This window comes from Somniosus microcephalus, chromosome 10, assembly GCF_052327205.1.
Source record: "Somniosus microcephalus isolate GS21.2 chromosome 10, FLI_Smic_1.0, whole genome shotgun sequence".
Taxonomy (NCBI): Eukaryota; Metazoa; Chordata; class Chondrichthyes; order Squaliformes; family Somniosidae; genus Somniosus; species Somniosus microcephalus.
This window is the reverse complement of record NC_140996.1, coordinates 183,767,351-183,786,316: the sequence shown is the minus strand read 5'-3', so window position 1 is coordinate 183,786,316 and position 18,966 is coordinate 183,767,351. Positions and strand designations below refer to the sequence as shown.

At 42.8% G+C, this 18,966-nt stretch overlaps 1 protein-coding gene across 1 annotated transcript in view; it reads right to left on the bottom strand.

Moving 5' to 3' along the window:
* The window catches only part of uspl1 (ubiquitin specific peptidase like 1), a 36,329-nt gene extending 17,720 nt beyond the window's left edge, over window positions 1–18,609 (bottom strand). The window contains 7 exon segments of the mRNA XM_085999303.1: window positions 80–209; window positions 2,597–2,710; window positions 11,339–11,978; window positions 15,240–15,368; window positions 15,894–15,998; window positions 16,001–16,053; window positions 16,056–18,609. Of these exon segments, the coding sequence (XP_085855429.1) occupies window positions 80–209; window positions 2,597–2,710; window positions 11,339–11,978; window positions 15,240–15,368; window positions 15,894–15,998; window positions 16,001–16,053; window positions 16,056–16,095 (1,211 nt within the window). The 5' untranslated portion in view covers window positions 16,096–18,609.
* Window positions 18,610–18,966: the final 357 nt, after the last annotated feature.

The following is an 18,966-nucleotide window of genomic DNA, read 5'->3' as shown; positions in this document are numbered from 1 at the left end:
AAATGAAGTACACTCACAGAACAGGAAAATATTTGCTGGCAATATAGATGTTAATTTTTAATTCAAAAAATACACTTGCCTCTCATCATATTTGTAGCCACACTTCATACATTCAAAGCTCCAAATATATGACTGCATGAACAACTCCTCAATGTATGGATCCTGCCTTAGCAGAAGTGGAAAAGCAAAGACTGGGCTATCAGGTATTCCTGAAAAAGAGAAAAAATGCATTAAAACATTATGGTAAATACTATTTCCTCACATGCTTCATTTAATTATAGTCAGATAATGTATACTGCAGTTCCAATGACAGCCAGCAATATTTTTTTGGGTGGCACTGGAAGAGTTTCACAGTATGGCCCATCACCAAGAGGAGAGAAAAATAATACAGACCCATCATCTATTCATTGCAGACTGCCCTTGCACATATTCTAGTATCTGGTGCAGTGGTTGAGGTCCAGGACAAGTCATCTGATTGAGGAAATAGCAACTACGCAATTTAATTACAGTCCCCTGCACTTGTACCAGGCACAATGGTGTTAACATGATTTGCCCTCTATATACGGTGGTTGCTAAAACCAAAAAGGTAAATAATCAACATATTTTTTAAAAACACAGGACATCTCACCTAGCAACTTCCTCTCCCAATTGTTAACAGTTGTATCCAGAATCTTATTAATTGCACTTTTAACAAGGTATGAACAGCTGATTGAAACTGAAACTGGAATTGTTTGAAGACCAGACAGGCTGAAATCAGCAGAGCCTTTATAAGTACAGGGTTGAATACTTATTGAACTGCCCAAAATAGTCGACATGCAAGCAACGCATTGACACCTATGGTAATGGCAAATAGTTAGCGCTTTTTGCCAGATATAAGCAGCTACCAGTTCCAAGTATGGATGGCGTAGGTGGTGAGGACTGCAATTAGACGGGAGGTGCTTTAGGATGTGATAAGGTGCTATATAAATGCAAGTTCCTTTTCTAATCCTGCAATAGAAAAACAAATTAGGTGAGGGAACTGGGAAAAAAAGTTGTTGAAAATTTAAAAATTCCCATTCCTAGGATTGCTAAAATAACTAGAGTAAGAAGGAATGATGGTCATTTTGAAATTCTCATCCTTTCTGTTGTGTCTAAATCAGTGATTGCATAGCCAGATATTCCTGAAGGTCCCAGGTTTACTCCTTAACCTGTGTTGTGTTAGCCGATCTTGGGCCAGGGCAGTAGTGAAAGTACTACAATTAACCTCAGTGTTACCACACCAGAAAAGGGATCTATTAGTTACAGTAACTTATCCAGTGCAGTCCATTTCCTCCACTCTTCCACTTCAGGCAAATAGCCCGGCAATGTTAAAGCACTCAAAGTGCAACCACAAGCTACTGGAGAAGACCTAACTCCATGTACCCGCCTTTGGACAAAATCCCTTAATACTTTTGGTTAACAAAAATCTATCAATCTCAGATTTAAAAATTAACAATTGATCCAGCATCAATTGCAGTTTGCGGAAGAGTTTTCCAAACTTCTACCACCCTGTGCGTGTAGAGGTGTTTCCTAATCTTACTCATGAAATGTCTGGCTCTAATTTTTAGACTATGCCTAGTCCTAGACTCCCTACCCTATCTGTTCCCCTTAATATCTTGAAGACTTTGATCAAATCACCCAGTTTCTAGATTACAACCTTAATTTGTGTAATTTCTCCTCACAATTTAACCTTTGGAGTCCAGGTATCATTCTGGTAAACCTATGCTGCACTCCCTCCAAGGCCAATATATCCTTCCTAAGGAGTGGTGCCCAGAACTGCTCACAGTACTCCAGGTGTGGTCTAACCAGGGCTTTGTATAGTTGTAGCATAACTTCTACCCCCTTGTATTCTAGTCTTCTAGATATAAAGGCCAGCATTCCATCAGCCTTTTTGATTATTTTCTGTACCTGTTCATGACATTTTAATGATCTATGTACCTGGAACCCGAGTCTCTTTGGACTTTCGCAGTTTTTAGCTTTTCACCATTTAGAAAGTACCCTGTTCTGTCCTTTTTAGGTCCAAAGTGGATGACCTCACATTTACCTACATTGAAATCCATTTGTCACAGTTTTGTCCATTCACTTAATCGATCAACATCCATCTGTAATTTTATGCTTTCATCTACACTGCCACCTATCTTTGTGTCATCGGCAAATTTGGATATGTGGCTTTCTATCCCATCATTTAAGCTGTTAATAAATACTGTGAATAGTTGAGGCCCCACTAGTCACATCCTGCCAATTAGAGTACCTGCCGCTCAGCCAATTTCCTAACCAGATCAATAATTTGCCTTCAATTCCATGGGCTTCAACCTTAGTTAACAGTCTCTTATGTGGGACTTTATCAAATGACTTCTGGAAGTTCATATAAAATAACATCCATAGACATTCCCCTGTCCACTACTTTAGTCACCTCTTCAAAAAAAACTCAGGTTTTTTTTTTATACATACAAGTACAATAACAACAGTATGCCTGATATCTGTAAATTACATAGAAAATGCACTTTGGTGATAAATTTTTTTTTTTTTTTATAAAACAGAACGTTTAATACTGTACATGCTAGAATTAGTTAATTACCCAATTCACATCTCAGTTTTGGTTGAAGCAGCTGGAAGAGCCTCTCCCGGACATTGTTCAGTATTAATTCTATCTGTGCAAGCATTTTGGGGGGAATCTTCCACATACCATTACCTGCAAATACAAGAATAGTTCAGTGAACCTCCAGAAAGAAAGAAAAAGCCCCCAAATCAGGAGGCAATCGAAGGATCTAAAATTAATGGAATTTGTGCTTTTGTATCAGTGAAAACAAACTGAAATGGAACTTAATTTAAAACAAAATATGCAGCATAGGAAGCGTCAACATTAACATGACTATATAGTGTAGTCTGGCTTCATTTTGTCATCAATACACGTGAACAGATCTGCTGTGGAGATGGTCATGGTGAGTTGGAGGATATGCTGTTTTATATAACAATATAGGGGCATTATGCTATGCAATGCATAATGTATTAGGCCCATCGATTTAGTGCAACTGATTCAGCCAAGTTCAGTTACATTATACGGTACTTTTACCTGTGTTTTGGGGATTGAATTCCACAACTTCCTGTGAAATGAGTGCCCTTGATTATTATATATTCCTTTAACCATTTAATTAACTATCTCTTACCTTAACGCTCAGAACAGAAATATAACAGGGACGAGGTTTGCAGTTGTAGGTAGGTTAGGGAGATGTGCAACAGCAGTGGGGAGGAAAGGATCATGGAATTGGACAGGAATTGGTGGATCCTGAGTTCAGGCAGTGGTGGTGTTGGGGTTGATTAGACGAAGTTGCAGGAACCTGGCAGTAGTATGGTCGGGCATTACACATGTCAGTATGAAAGAAGAGGGGATGAGTGCTGGGATATGTTAGCAATGAAGGATGGAGAAGTGTGTGAATGCTGTTGGTGAAGATTTGTGGCTTTGTGGGGGTGCTGCAGTGCGGGAGGGAGGTCTCAAAAATGTTGAAGTATCAAGAGGGAGGGGATTGCTGGGAAGTGATAGCACCAGAAAAGAGCTTCTGTTATCAGGGAGCATGGGTTAGGTTGTCGCGTACAAGCCTGGAAGTGGGGAATGTGTTTCTGGAATATGCAAGCATTGGATTAAGTGTTGCCAGGATCGGAATATTGAGATTGGGGGTATGTGGGTCAGGGAATATGAGGTACAGGTCCCAGGGTTGGGAGCAGTGTTCTGTGGGATCTGTTAGAGGCAAGGAAAGGGATTAATGGCATATAAAAGTTGAATCTAGGATGTAGATTGTGACTTTATTATGCAATAGTGTAAGATGGGCGATAGCGAATCAGAAGCCTGTTTTACATATCTCATGATTTTTAACTTCCATTCAAAATCTACCCCAGGTTTGTCAGAAGGACTCTGCCTCATGAGTAGATTGGGTGCCAGGTGTGAGGGAGATAGTGGTGTTGGGGTTGATTAGATGAAGTTGCAGGAACCTGGCAGTAGTATGGTCGGGCATTACACATTTCAGTATGAAAGAAGAGGGTCTGGGTCCAAGGTTATGTGGTTGTGGAATCATGGAAGATTCAGGAGAGGTACTTTGGGGAGTTGGGCCATAAAAGTATTGGGAAAGTGGCCCTGTGTCCGAGAGCACTGGGTGTCAGGATCTGTGAACAGCAGAGGAAGTGATGGGGTTTGGGAGGGAGGTATGAGGTAGAAGTGCTGAGTGGATGGTCCTGGGATGCTGGAGGGTAAATCAGAGGAGTGCAAAGATTAGGCAGAGGGATCTCCAGGAGACTGAAGGAAGAGGATCTCATTCCATTTTGGGGGGTGGAGGGGGCAATTCTGGGAACATAGAATAGGTGTTTGGGGGGGGGGGGGGGGGGGGGTGAAATTACTACCTTTGAGGTACTGTTTTTCAATCTAGCACCTTAAACTCTTAGCAAGATTTCAAATGTAAATCCAATTTAGTTAGTCCGTCATTGATTTCAATATGGACCATGACTTTTGGCTGCTTTTCCTTTTATTCATATTTTTAGTCAGAATAAAAGCAACTTGATTCACTTCCTGGTTTCCCGTCTGAGAATTCTGCATTGCGATTGGGTGCTTACAGCTTGTTGACTTCACAGCAGAGCGCACTAGAAATTCCCCATTATACTGCACTGATCTCAATTGAATGCCGAAAAAGCCAACTTCTCGCCACAGCGATTGCGAGATCTTTGCGGGCAGCTTTCTTCAGGGCCAGTGGCGGGCCAGAACTACTGAATCTACTGAGCAGTTTAAGTGATTCAGGGATCCCTGCACCCACGACTCCCCTCTCCTTCTGCTGTTTCTACAGTTACTTATCTATTTTTTTTTTTTTAACACTACCCTTATATACTGAATGGTCTATCAACGATTCTTGAATTACCATACTCCGAAGAGTACAAATCAAGAAACCCCTCTTCCTCTGATGTTGCGGACTGTGGCTAATTACTATGAGCACAGCAACCTTCTGCTTTCAGCTCAATTATTTACTGCCTCTGGATACACTAAGGCCAGGATTTTCCTTACCTCGGCGGATCTGGGGCGGGCAATGTCGCTGGCAGGTCGCGGCCTCACTGCTGGCTCCATCCCGCTGCCCAGAACAAACTTACCTTAATGGGGCCTCTTAAGCCCGCCCAGTGCATTCCCTGGCCCAATTAGAAGAAGCGGGTCTGGTGACATCATTCATGATGCGTCATCAGCCGATTTCCTTAAAGGGGCCCATAGCCAACTTCCTTTTGACATTTGAGCTATCAGTGTTCTACAGCATTGAAGTCCTGCAAACACTGACAATCACTGCACAGAGGTGCAGGGCTGCACCCAGGCTCTCCCATGACTTCCTCCATATGCTTATGGAGAGAGCCAGAGCACACAAGGAGGTCATCTTCCCTTCCAATGGGCAGAAGATACCTCCCCAGGAGACCAAAACAGCCTCGTTGCACAATGCACAGGATGACACAAGCAGGGATGTAGTCAGGAGGACCTGGGTGCAGTGACAAACATTTCAATGATCTCATTAGATCACAAAACATTAGTACAAAGCCACACTTAACTTCATCCTGCTGTGCCTTTCATCACATCCCCATCACTCTGCCTTCTCTACCCTACTCCTGCACATCCTTACTCACGCCAACTTACCTTGCACCTCCACCCATCACTTTTTTTTTTTATTCGTTCATGGGATGAGAGCATCACTGGCACGGCCAGCATTTATTGCCCTCGAGAAGCTGGTGAGCCGCCTTCTTGAACCGCTGCAGTCCATGTGGTGAAGGTACTCCCACAGTGCTGTTAGGGAGGGAGTTCCAGGATTTTGACCCACAGCGATATACTTCCAAGTAAGGATGGTGTGCGACTTGGAGGTGGTGGTATTCGCATGGGCCTGCTGCCGGAGTCCTTCTAGGTGGTAGAGGTCGCATGTTTGGGAGGTGCTGTCAAAGAAGCCTTGGCAAGTTGCTGCAATGCAGCTTGTAGATGGTACACACTGCAGCTACGGTACGCCGGTGGTGGAGGGAGTGAATGTTTAAGGTGGTGAATGGGGTGCCAATCAAGCGGGCTGCTTTGTCCTGGATGGTGTTAAGCTTCTCGAATGTTGCTGGAGCTGCACTTGTCCAGGCAAGTGGAGTATTCCATCACACTCCTGACTTGTGCCTTGTAGATTGTAGAAAGGCTTTGGGGAGTCACGAGATGAGACACTCGCAGCAGAATACATAGCCTCTGAGCTGCTCTTGTTGCCACAGTATTTATGTGGCTGGTCTAGCTAAGTTTCTGGTCAATGGTGACCCCCAGGATTTTGATGGTAATGCCATTGAATATCAAGGGGCAGTGGTTAGACTCGCTTGTTGGAGATGGTCATTGCCTGGCACTTGCATGGTGCGAATGTTCCCTGCCACTTATCAGCCCAAGCCTGAATGTTGTCCAGGTCTTGCTGCATACGGACATGGACTGCTTCATTATCTGAGGAGTTGCGAATGGCACTGAACACTGTGCAGTCATCAGCAAACATCCACACTTCTGATGGAGGGAAGGTCATTGATGAAGCAGCTGAAGATGGTTGGGCCTAGGACACTGCCCTGAGGAACACCTGCAGCGATGTCCTGGGGCTGTGTTGATTGACCTCCAACCACCTCAACCATCTTCCTTTGTGCTAGGTATGAGTCCAGCCAGTGGAGCGTTTCCCACCCCCCTCCCCCAATTCCCATTGACTTCAGATTTACTGGGGCTCCTTGATGCCACACTCTGTCATGTGCCATCTTGACATCAAGGGCAGTAACTCAACTCACCTCTGAAATTCAGCTCTTTTGTCCATGTTTGGACCAAGGCTGTAATGAGGTCTGGAGCCGAATGGTCCTGGCGGAACCCAAACTGGGCATGAGTGAGCAGGTTGTGAGTAAGTGCTGCTTGATAGCACCGTCGACAACAGCATCCATCACTTTGCTGATGATTGAGAGTAGACTGATGGTGGTAATTGGCCAGATTGGATTGGTCCTGCTTTTTGTGGGCAGGACATACCTGGGCAGTTTTCCACATTGTCAGATAGATGCCAGTGTTATAGATGTACTGGAACAGCTTGGCTAGAGGCTCGGCTAGTTCTGGAGCACAAGTCATCAGCATGACAGCTTTGATTTTGGCGGGGCCCACAGCCTTTGCTGTATCCAGTGCGATCAGCCGTTTCTTGATATCACGTGTAGTGAATCGAATTGGCTGAAGCCTGGCTTGTGTGGTGGTGGGGACCTCAGGAGGAGGTTGATATGGATCATCCACTCGACACTTCTGGCTGAAGATGGTTGCAAATGGTTCAGCTTTGTCTTTTGCACTCACGTGCTGGGCTCCACCATCATTGGGGATGGGGATATTCATGGAGCCTCCTCCTCCCCCATTATTGGTTTAATGGTCCACCACCATTCACGACTGATGTGGAAGGACTGCAGAGCTTTGATCTGTTCTGTTGATTGTGGGATCACTTAGCTCTGTCTATAACATACTGTTTCTGCTATTTAGCACATATGTAGTCCTGTGTTGCAGCTTCCCCAGGTTGCCACTACATTTTTAGGCATGCCTGGTGCTGCTCCTGACATGCTCTTCTGCACTCCTTATTGAACCAGGGTTGGTCCCCTGGCTTGATGGTAATGGTAGAGTGAGCGATATGCCAGGCCATGAGGTTACAGATTGTGGTGGAATACAATTTTGCTGCTGCTGACTCACAGCGCCTCATGGATACCCAGTTTTGAGCTGCTAGATTTGTTCTGAATCTATCCCATTTAGCACAGTGGTAGTGCCATACAACATGATGGAGGGTGTCCTCAGTGTGAAGATGGGACTTCGTCTCCACAATGACTGTGCGGTGGTCACTACTACCAATGCGGTCATGGACAGTTGCATCTGCAACAGGTAGATTGGTGAGGACAAGGCCAAGTAGGTTTTTCCCTCGTGTTAGTTCTCTCACCACCTGTCGCAGGCCCAGACTGGCAGCTATGTCCTTCAGGACTCGGCCAGCACTGTAGTGGTGCTACCGGGCCACTCTTGGTGAAAGACACTGAAGTCCCCCACCCAGAATACATTCTGTGCCCTTGCTACTCAGTGCTTCTTCCAAGTGGTGTTCTACATGGAGGAGTACTTACTCATCAGCTGAGGGAGGGTGGTAGGTGGTAATCAGTAGGAGGTTTCCTTGCCTATGCTTAACCTGAAGCCATGAGACTTTATGGGGTCCGGTGTCAATGTTGAGGACTCCCAGGACCACTCCTTCCCGACTGTACACCACTGTGTTGCCACCTTTGGTGGGTCTGTCCTGCCAGTGGGACAGGACATACCCAGGGATGGTGGAGGAGGAGTCTGGGGCATTGGCTGAAAGGTATGATTCTGTGAATATGACTATGTCAGGCTGTTGCTCGACTAGTCTGTGGGACAGCTCTCCCAATTTTGGCACAAGTCCTCAGATGTTGGTCAGGAGGACTTTGTAGGGTTGACTGGGCTGGGTGTGCTGGTGTTATGTCCATAGCCAGTGCAGAGGTTGATGCCAGGTTGTCCGTCCGGTTTTCTTATTGTTTTTCGTAGCTTTTTTTTTTACAATGGAGTGGCAGTTAAGAGTCAACCACATTGCTGTGGGTCTGGAGTCACATAGGCCAGACCAGGTAAGGATAGCAGATTTGTTTCCCTAAAAAAGACATTAGTGAACCTGATCCTTTCACGGTCACTATTACTGATACTAGCTTTTTATTCCAGATATATTTAATTAACCAAATTTAAATTCCCCAGCTGCCGTAGTGGGATTTCTAGTCTAGTAACATAACCACTATGCTACCGTTCCCTAACTACATCATCACATCCCCATCTCACTAGCCACCTCTCACACTCACTCTCATCCTAGTGCAATCATACCAACTAACACACAAGGGTAGCCACTTGGGTGTTTTATCCAATGTTTATGTAAAGTTTCTATTAATGTGCTGTCAAACATTGAAATATTTATTTTCAACACTTCCCGGTCTTGGACAGATGTGTGCGCACGTTTGGAAGTGGCTTAGTGAGTTGCAGTGAATGGCGAGAGAGAATGGTACCCTGCGCAATGGTGGTGTGTGAAAGGAATGGCTTGGTCATTGTAGGGACGCTTTATGGTGTTGGTGTGGTGCCAATCTGGTGCATCATGTGGCAGCCAGGGTGTACAGCGTAAAGTTATATAAATCTGGCCATGATGTGGCCATCCCGGGCAGCAATGTGCTTGGGTGCTGTTGCCCTCTGTCCTGTGCAGCATCAGGTGATTGCGGAGAAGGTTGGGTTGTTGGTGTGCCTGATGCTGCTGGTGTTGGGGATCATCGTGGTCTGATTCCGAGGACCATGGGGAGACAATATAAATAGCACCCATGTTGATGGAATAGATGGCAGCTGAAGTACAGATGACAGAAGCGATCGGTCAATGGTGAGAGAGGTAATGAGTTGAGACTGGATGGAGACTTGCAGCATGCTAAATCGGTTGTGGAAATGCAGTGAGGAACAGCTTGTGGCTGAGGAAAGTGATCTGTGAGGTGGGCGCTTTTACTGTACAATTGAAGCAGTCAAGGAATCAGCTGGATCAATGGCCACTGAACTCCCGCCTCAGATTGACAGACATGGTCACCGCTCAGCGTAGGTCCTGTGACCATGAAGTTGAAGTTAAAAAGGTGAAAAAGCCCGTTAAGGGTCTGGTAAGTACATTATAATGAGTTTAATAGGGTTGTTGCCCGCTGCTGCTTATCGGATCTGCTCAGCTCCGACAGACCAGACAGTGGGAAAGATGTGTCGGGGCAGGTTCCCGACGCGCGGTCAAAAAAACTTTCCCACCCGACCCGTCACTGATCCTGCCCGCTGACACCCTAGAAAATTCCGGCCCAAGTATCCAGAGTGTCCCACATAATACACACTATAGATACACATCACAAGGGTTCCCTATATTGCCATCATTCCAACTTAAACATGGGTAGTGCAAACTGCCACTAGTACCAAATTCCCATAAGAACCAAACACGGCTTTTACACTGTAGCTGCCTCACTTGGTTGCCTAGTCTCTCGTGCTTTACATAAGAATTTAAAAAAATTATAAACTCACATTCTAGTCCTGGCCCTGAGTCTATCAAGTCAAATCTTGTCAGGATCAATTTTTGAATTGGAATTGGGCAGTACTTCCTCCCTTTAATCACACCTTTGTCTTTCACCAAAAATAAAAAGCAGATTTTGATTTTGAATTGATATTTGAAGGGGATGGATTGTAATTTTAGGGAGGGGGGGGGGGGGGGGGGGGGAAGTCACTAACCTGCCCTTACCTTACACTGACTCCTTACGCAAATCTAGTAATAAGCCAGCAGACACAATGGGCTAAATGGCCACCTTTCGTGCTGTAAACGTCTATGGTTTTATAGCGTTAGATAAAAAACCCCCAGCATTTTTCTACTCCAATCCTGTCCAACTCTGGAAATATAATGGGTCATTTACCCATCCTCATCAGCTCAAAGCGAGTTCTTATGCAAGTGAACATTGAGTATTAGGGAGAAATCTCAGCATTCATCCTTTATAGCAATCCACAATTATACAGGGCTTTATGTTCCACAGCAAATTAAATGACTAATTAATTTGTTTTTGGAGAAAGAATTAGGAAACCTAGAGAACACTTTTGATAATAGTGCCATAGAACTCTATGTCCAACTGAACATGCTTATTGGGACAAAAGCAAAATACTGCAGATGCTGAAAATCTGAAATAAACACAGAAAATGCTGGGAATACTCAGGTCAGGCAGCATATTGGAACTATGGTTTAACATTTTATTGGATCATATCACCTCCAACAATGCAGCACTCCCTCAGAACAGCATTGAAGTGTTAACCTAGATTATGTACCGAAGCCCCAGAGGGGACTTTAACCCACAACATTCTGACTCAAGGCAAGAGCACTTCATTTTTCTCCCCGCTTTCTCCAAAACAATTACACCCAAGACAGAATTCTAAAAAAACATTTTCAGGAAAATGTATTTTGATAGAAATATATATCTACAGTTCTACTGTACACAGTTTGTATTATCAATAGTGTAAGTGACAAAGAATTCTAAGTTTTATTCAAAATTTACCTCTTCTCCCTTCCCCAAAAAGGGATGGTCAAGAGAATTCGGGTTTGCTTGGCATGGGACAGACAGTGATCGGGTTTTTCTTGGACAGGATTAGTGTTTCAAGGCAAGTGGTGACAAGTAAACAGCAATGCAAGATATTGCCCAACATATTTAAGGAAATCACAACTATTCATGTACTACAAGGTAACATAGGACACCAGGTATCAATTCCTACCTTTTCCATAACTTTGGCAGTTAGATACTAGTGCACATGCCTGATCATATTCGGTGCATAGTTTCTTAACTGGAGATTCCATTTCTGTTCCAAGATTAGGAATGACTTTTCTTATTACTTTCAAGTGGACCAAAGCTGTTAACATGCAATCTAGCCAGCAGAGAGCAGACGTGTTCTTCCACTGGAGAAATAACTGTTCAATATGCAATCCCTCATTTGGGACTTCCAATCTAGTCTGACCAGAATCTTCAGATTTGGTTGGTGGCTCCTTTCTCTTGCCACATAATTGACCAGGGACCACAAGAATTGGCTTGTCGGGGACAACCATGCCATTTGTATCACTAGAATTAATTGACTTATGATTGCTTCCATTTTTTGAACAAGGGACAAAATTGTCAATTCTATTTAAGCTATTTTCTAATGGTTGAAACGCAGCTTCCTTGGGTGCGCCACTGAAACTATCCCAAGTATCTTTATTATAATCAAACGTTTTTTGTCGTTTAAAATTCCGTTTGCACAGCGGAACCAGTGAACCTGATCCAAATGTGTTAGTCGCAGCATAAACTGATGGCCGTGGACTCAGCAAGGTAGGTGAATCGAGGATCTCACTCAATGGTTTACATCCCAAAGGAAAGACACACTAAAAAGATTTAAAGAGATTAGTTAAAAGCAGAAATTTAATTAATGACTCAACAAATGCAAATAACTGGCTTTGTCATCTAATCTGATAACTAAAAATCTGGCCACAAACAAATGTCAGATCAGTCAGCATATTACAATTGTATAGCTGGAAAACTAGATCATTTTTTTCTCAACTGCAGATCAATGACAGAGTAAATCACACAAGAGTCCTGTGAATTCTGTTGCTAGTGTAGCTTTAATGAATAACTAGTACTGGCTAACAGTATTGAAAAACCACTGAATTTAACAAATTGACTAAGTAACCTTCAGGAATGGTTACAACACGGAAGGCCACCATTCAGCCAGTCGAGCCCGTGCCGACTCTCAGCTAGTCCCACCCCCCTGCCCTTTCCCCATAGCCCTGCAATTTCACCCCCCCCCCCCTCCCCACTTCAGATACTTATCCAACTCCCTTTTGAAAGATAAAACTGAGTCTGCCTCCACCACCCTTTCAGGAAGTACATTCCTGATCTTAACCACTCGCTGTGTAAAAAATGTTTTTCTTACGTCTCCTTTGGTTCATTTGCCAATCACCTTATATCTGTATCCTCCGGTTCTCAATCCTTCTGCCAATGGGAACAGTTTCTCTATCTACCCTGTCCAGACCCCTCATGATTTTGAACAACTCGATCAAATCTCCTCTCAATCTTCTTTGCTCCAAGGAGAACAACGCCAGCTTCTCTAGTCTATCAATGTAACTGAAGTCCCTCATTCCTGGAATCATTCTCGTAAATCTTTTCTGCACCCTCTCCAAGGCCTTCACATCCTTCCTAAAGTGTGGTGCCCAGAATTGAACACAGTACTCCAGTTCAGGCTGAACCAGTGTTTTATACAGGTTCATCATAATTTCCACACTTTTGTACTCTATACCTCTATTTAGGAAGCCCAGGATCCCATAAGCCTTTTTAACTGCTTTCTTAACCTGCCCTGCCACCTTCAATGATTTAGGCACCCATACCCCCAGGTCTGTTTGTGCACCCCCTTTAGGATTGTACCATTTAGTTTATATGTCCTCTCCTCATTCATTCTTCCTACCAAAATGCATCACTTCACACTTTTCTGCATTAAATTTCACCTGCCACACATCTGCCCATTTCACCAGACTGTCTGTCTATCACACATACATACACATACTAGCTGGGGGGGGGGGGGGGGGGGGCCGGCCCGGTGTTGCCAAGGCTTTAAAAAAAAAAACGGCAGTTTACAGGGCCGCGCGGTTGACGGCCAGCCGCTGCCCCACTCTGTGTCTCGGGCCGAGCGGTTGTCAGGCCCGGCCCAAGTGACCCCAACTCACCTCCCGCTCCGGCGGGCCGCCGCAGCTGCCCCACTCGTTGTTGAGTGAAAGTAGTGAAAAAAATGGCAGCTACGTTTCGGGAGGCTGCAGGATTAGGTCCCGCCCACACACGGAATGAAACGCCCCACCGTGACGCACCGATTGGTCAACCATCAGGTTACTGAACTGTAGGATTGGTCAACCATCACATCACTCAACGCTAATGAGTGGTAGGATTGGTCAACCGCTAATGAGTGGATTTTTGAACGTTTTTTGTATACCGTCCGAACAATTTTTGTCTGACCAAAAAGTAAATACGCCTATGAAACTCCCCTAATCATAAGCTTTCTTTTGATATAACATGTGTAGGTACGCTCTATAACTTGAGTGTATAGCAGACAGACAGACGGACAGATCCTTTTATATATATAATTCAAGCAGTGGTCCGTATACCTTCTTCCAGTCCAAAAAACAACCGTTCACTGCTACTCTGTTTCCTGTTACTTAGCCAATTTTGTATCCATGCTGCCACCGTCCCTTTTTATTTCATGGGCTTCAATTTTGCTGGCAAGCCTATTATGTGGCACTTTGTTGAATGCCTTTTGGAAATCCATGTACACCACATCAATCGCATTGCCCTCATCAACCCTCTCTGTTACCTGATCAAAAAACTCGATCAAGTTGGTTAAACACGATTTGCCTTTAACAAATCCATGCTGGCTTTCCTTAATTAATCCACCCCTATCCAAGTAACTGTTGATTTTGTTCCCGATTACCATTTCTAAAAGCTTCCCCACTAGAGGTTAAACTGACTGGCCTGTAGTTGCTGGGTTTATCTTACACCCTTTTTTGAACAATGGTGTAACATTTGCAATTCTCCAGTCCTCTGGCACCATCCCCATATCTATGAAGGACTGGAATTTCCACCCTCAATTCCCTCAGCATCCTAGGATGCATCCCATCCGCTCCTGGGTAATTTATCTACTTTAAGTACAGCCAGCCTTTTTAATACCTCGTCTTTATCAATTTTTATCCCATCAAGTGTCTCTACTACCTCCTCCTTCACTAGGTCTATGGCAGCATCCTCTTCCTTGAAGACAGATGCAAAGTACTCATTTAGTACCTCAGCCATATCCTCTGTCTCCATGCATAGGTCTCCTTTTTGGTCCTTAATCGGCCCCACCCCTCCTCTTCATACCTTTTTTACTATTTATATGCCTATAGAAAACTTTTGGATTACCTTTTGTTGGCTGCCATTCTGTTCTCATATCCTCTCTTTGCCCCTCTTATTTTCTTTCACTTCTCCTCTGACCTTTCTATATATAGCCTGATCCTCAGATGTATTTGCAACCTGACATCTGTCATACTCACTCTTTTTCTGCTTCATCATATTCACTATCTTTTTTGTCATCCAGGGATCTCTGATTTTAGTTGCCCCAACTTTCTCTCTCATGGGAATGTACCCGAACTATTTCCTCTTTAAAGGCAGCCCATTTTTCCACTACAGTTTTGCCTGCCAATCTTTGACTCCAGTTTACCCGGGCCCGAGCCAGATCCATCCCACTGAAATTGGCCTCCCCCCAGTTAAACATTTTTACTCTAGATTGCTCCCTGTCCTTTTCCATAGCTAATCTAAACCTTATGATACTATGATCACTGTTTCCCAAATGTTCACCTACTGACACTCGCTCCACTTGACCTACCTCATTCCCCAGAGCCAGCAATGTCTCCTCCCTAGTCAGGCCGGAAACACTGATCAAGAAAGTTCTCCTGAACACACGTCAAAAATTCTTCCCCTTCTCTGCCCTTAACACTATTACATCCCAGTCTATATTAGGATAGTTGAAGTCCCCCTTAAATATGGCTAAAGCATTCTAGCAGCTTGATAGTATGGAAAACATTCTAGCTCGATTCCTAAAAATCAAACACATCAAAAATTTCCAGTACCTGTGGATTTTCACAAAGAAGAATGGACTCCTCTAAGCTTATATAATATCTGCGTAAAGCTTGCTTTTTTCCTTTTGCTGCACAGGCAGGACAGTATCCCTGTAGGCTGAGTGAGATGTTTTCCGAAAACTGTGCACACAGAAAAAAATGGGAGCAAGAGAAAAGTTAACTGTTTCATTTACAATTTTTAGTTTTTTTTAAAAAAAACATCAAAATGTTAAAACTGTTCCATGCTGTTCATCCATTCATGACCAGATAAAAACTTAAACCCATTTAATATAGTATTTGCATCCTCAGTGTACTAAAGTTGAAATGCAGAGTTTTAAGTTGGACAAAAATGAAAAAGTATTGTTTATACCAAGTTTACTTCCATATTCTACTTTTCATTTGAAAGTAAAACTCAGTGTCCTCAGGAGTATTTTTCAACAGCTACTCAGTACTTAGAGGATTACCATGGTAACCATGTTTTCACTTCAGACAAATCTTTCGCCATAGCACTTTGTGCAAGATTTCCGTGTCACTTTGAGTGAGTTTAGAATGTTCCACATTTCTTGACCTTTTCCAGAAAAGATAATAGATTCAAAATAATTTGAAAATGTAATAGAAATTTTAGAACTTTGCTCAGTTTAGAGAGGAATAAACAGTTTTACTGACTTTTCCCAAATACCCCACCATGTGGATGGAAGACACATTTATATCAGTGTCTGGACCACTCAGTGGCAAACCAGTCTTGGTCTTCTGTTTATCCGCCATGCTGAGAGCCATTGGCTAACCTTTACCATCTCACTGGTGATTTGAAGCACACCATCAGGAACTTCTCAGATAATGCTGTTAAAATAAAAGTTGAAAATATCATTAGCGGATATAGAAAACCTTAAAAATATTTTCCTAGATTACAAATAACCAGTAAACTTAATAAAACTTTAAGCACCCGCAGTTAATATCATACTGAAAATATACACACCAAGCACGAATACAAAATGACATTTTGGTTTATCATGTTTTAAAACGACAATTCCAGTGCAACCAAAGTCACAGTTAACTACAAAGCTACTAGCAGCTCACTAGAGTTTTAAGTGGCGATTGATCCCATTGCCATCTTAAGGACAGCTGTAGCCAAGTTTTAGTTCACTTGATAATAATGATCCAACCCAAGTACCTCTCCCATTTTTTTCCCTCTCCAAGAAGCTTTACAAAAGGTTACTAAAATAAACAGCTACAACACAACTTGCTTCTACCAAAGATGATTCCCAAGCTTTCTTTAGAATTACAGCTTCACCCCCAAAGACAGACTACAATCATTTGTACTAGTCCACGTAAGTCTGATGAGCTGGTTGGCCAAAGCGTTGCTAGGATGGTGGGGGGTGGAAAGAGGAGAGGAAGAGAGAACTAAAATCAGCTAAGATTGTTCTGCAGCAAATCCCACTGGCAGGTGTGTGCATGGACACTAAGTGAGAATAGGATTACGTTGTAATCAAATCGCCTGCCAACACCTGCTGTCTGGAGCCCACATACGAGGAATGACCTCTTCAGTGAGGTACCAGAGGACTGCTGGCACCTATTTAATTATATCCCAAAAGTCAACATCTTCTGGGTGAAAGTAGAAAATGGCTGTTTGGGGGGGGGGGGGGGGGGGGGGGGGTGGTGCAGGAGAGAGAGAGAACGAGAAAATGAAAAAATGAATAATCTGTAACAACTGCTTCTTTGGTTTATTGGAATCTAATAGTAAGAAAACTCTTGGTTTATATAGAATTACAATTGGGCCAAATGGTGTCCTTTTGGCAGTAATTATTTGTGCTCAATGAAAGGGAAGTTCTGTACCCTTGGGTCAAATGCAGAGTAAAACTTCCTTCACTCTGACTTATGACACTAGTGTGAATTTTCCATTTCCCACATCAAGCCTCGCTTAAATTTAAAAATCTAATGCAATAAAATAAACATTTGCACCATATATCGAAGACCATTGACAGCTTTAAAAATGCCTTCAAAAATTGAAGCATTTTGCTTTAAATTTGGTAAGACATCTTGTGCTGAGGATGCAGTTCTAGAGCCATTTTTAAAAAGTTATATAAAAAATACATTTAGAGTTCAGTGAAATGCAAAATTTAACATGTGTGAATTTAACATGTTGCAAAATATTCATACAGCATGATGTAAGGATATCCAAAAGTTTGAATTTGCTAGGACACTCCTAAATTTTGCATCACACCAATAAGGAATCATTTTACAACACTATGGAGAGCAACATGAAAATATTTTGAGAAGCCAGCATGACAGGGGAAGTAGAGTTAGGCACATCATCCACAGGAGGCACTTTCAAACCTCCTAAAGCATGGCTTCACAGAAACATTGAAATTGAAATAAGGTCAATGTTCTTGTAGCCAGAGTTGGAGAGTGTCAAAACAAAGAAATCACATGTTGGCACATTTGCAAAGCACAACACTTTATACAGGGTGCAACCAAAAATTATGGACCAAGCAAATACATACCTGCACTTTTAACAAATAGTAACAGCTTTTGGTTCAAGCGAAAGTTAGAAAAGAATGATCTAATGGATTGACATTAGTAACACCTGCAGGCACTACACATCAGAGTGTTTTACAACTGTAATTGCCATCACCAACAGAGAGTTTTAAAAATCACTCACCTTGTTTAAGAAATGCAATAATCTGTCATCTGTATCCTAATTCCATCCAATTGCAGTCAGAGTAACAAGTACTGCTCCCACTGTTAGGCCAGATATCAAGCAACCACTAATCAACCCAACTTTTTCTGCTTTTTAAACCATAATGGTACACTTTAGTGTGAAACCTTGTTTTCTCAATACAGAAATGCCCAGACAATACACCATAAAAATTATATTGCACAAGACTTACCATTTACCAATCTCCACCTGTTCACATTTGTCCCCCCCATGATTTGCTGTTATGTCCAACAGAAAGTGGCCTCTTCCTAATACTGTGCATCCACAGTCAGTTTTTTTTTAAAGGTTTGCTTTATTAGCACTCATTTGTTATTTATTTTAGATGGCCTAAAAGGACAAAGGCTGTTGAGCCATTTTGTATAAAAGATTTGTAGTTTGTAAAGAGCAGTTTTACCCCTCTTGCCGCAGTGGAAGCTTCTTCCACTAGTGGGGAGCACAGTCTGATGTGACAGATTTTGCAACCAATACTAATGGCGTAGAGGTCTTGCTGACAAATGTGCTCTTATAGCAGGGCTACAAGTGTAATATATAAGAAAGATTCAGAGACTTGTAAATAAAGGTAGATACTGAACCACTGGTAAGTTTTATTCAACCATAAGCTCCACAATGACACTGACCTTTTCCTAAAACCTTGGGAAAAAATTGGTTGATTGTAGTCTAGTTGACAAAATATCCCCCCCCCCCACCCCAATAATCTTTGTTTTATGATTAACCATTATTTTCACCTTCTTTGCATTTCTAAAGAATGTACATTGAGAGAAACTACCAAAATTTCTACCCATTTGAACTGGCCATGAAAAGCAGCCATGATACTATATTATTGCAGAAAATGTTACATTACAATAGGAATGTCAACAAAATAGCTAATTCCAGTGGGCAAAATACTCCCAAACATGCATATGTACACTGATAAGGCCACGAGAAAGCCAAGTAAAATTTAGCTGCATCAGGATCTTATTGAAACCATTTTTTTTTTTTAAACAAAATTTCTACTGTGCTTTGAAAGTCTAGATGAGTTACTAT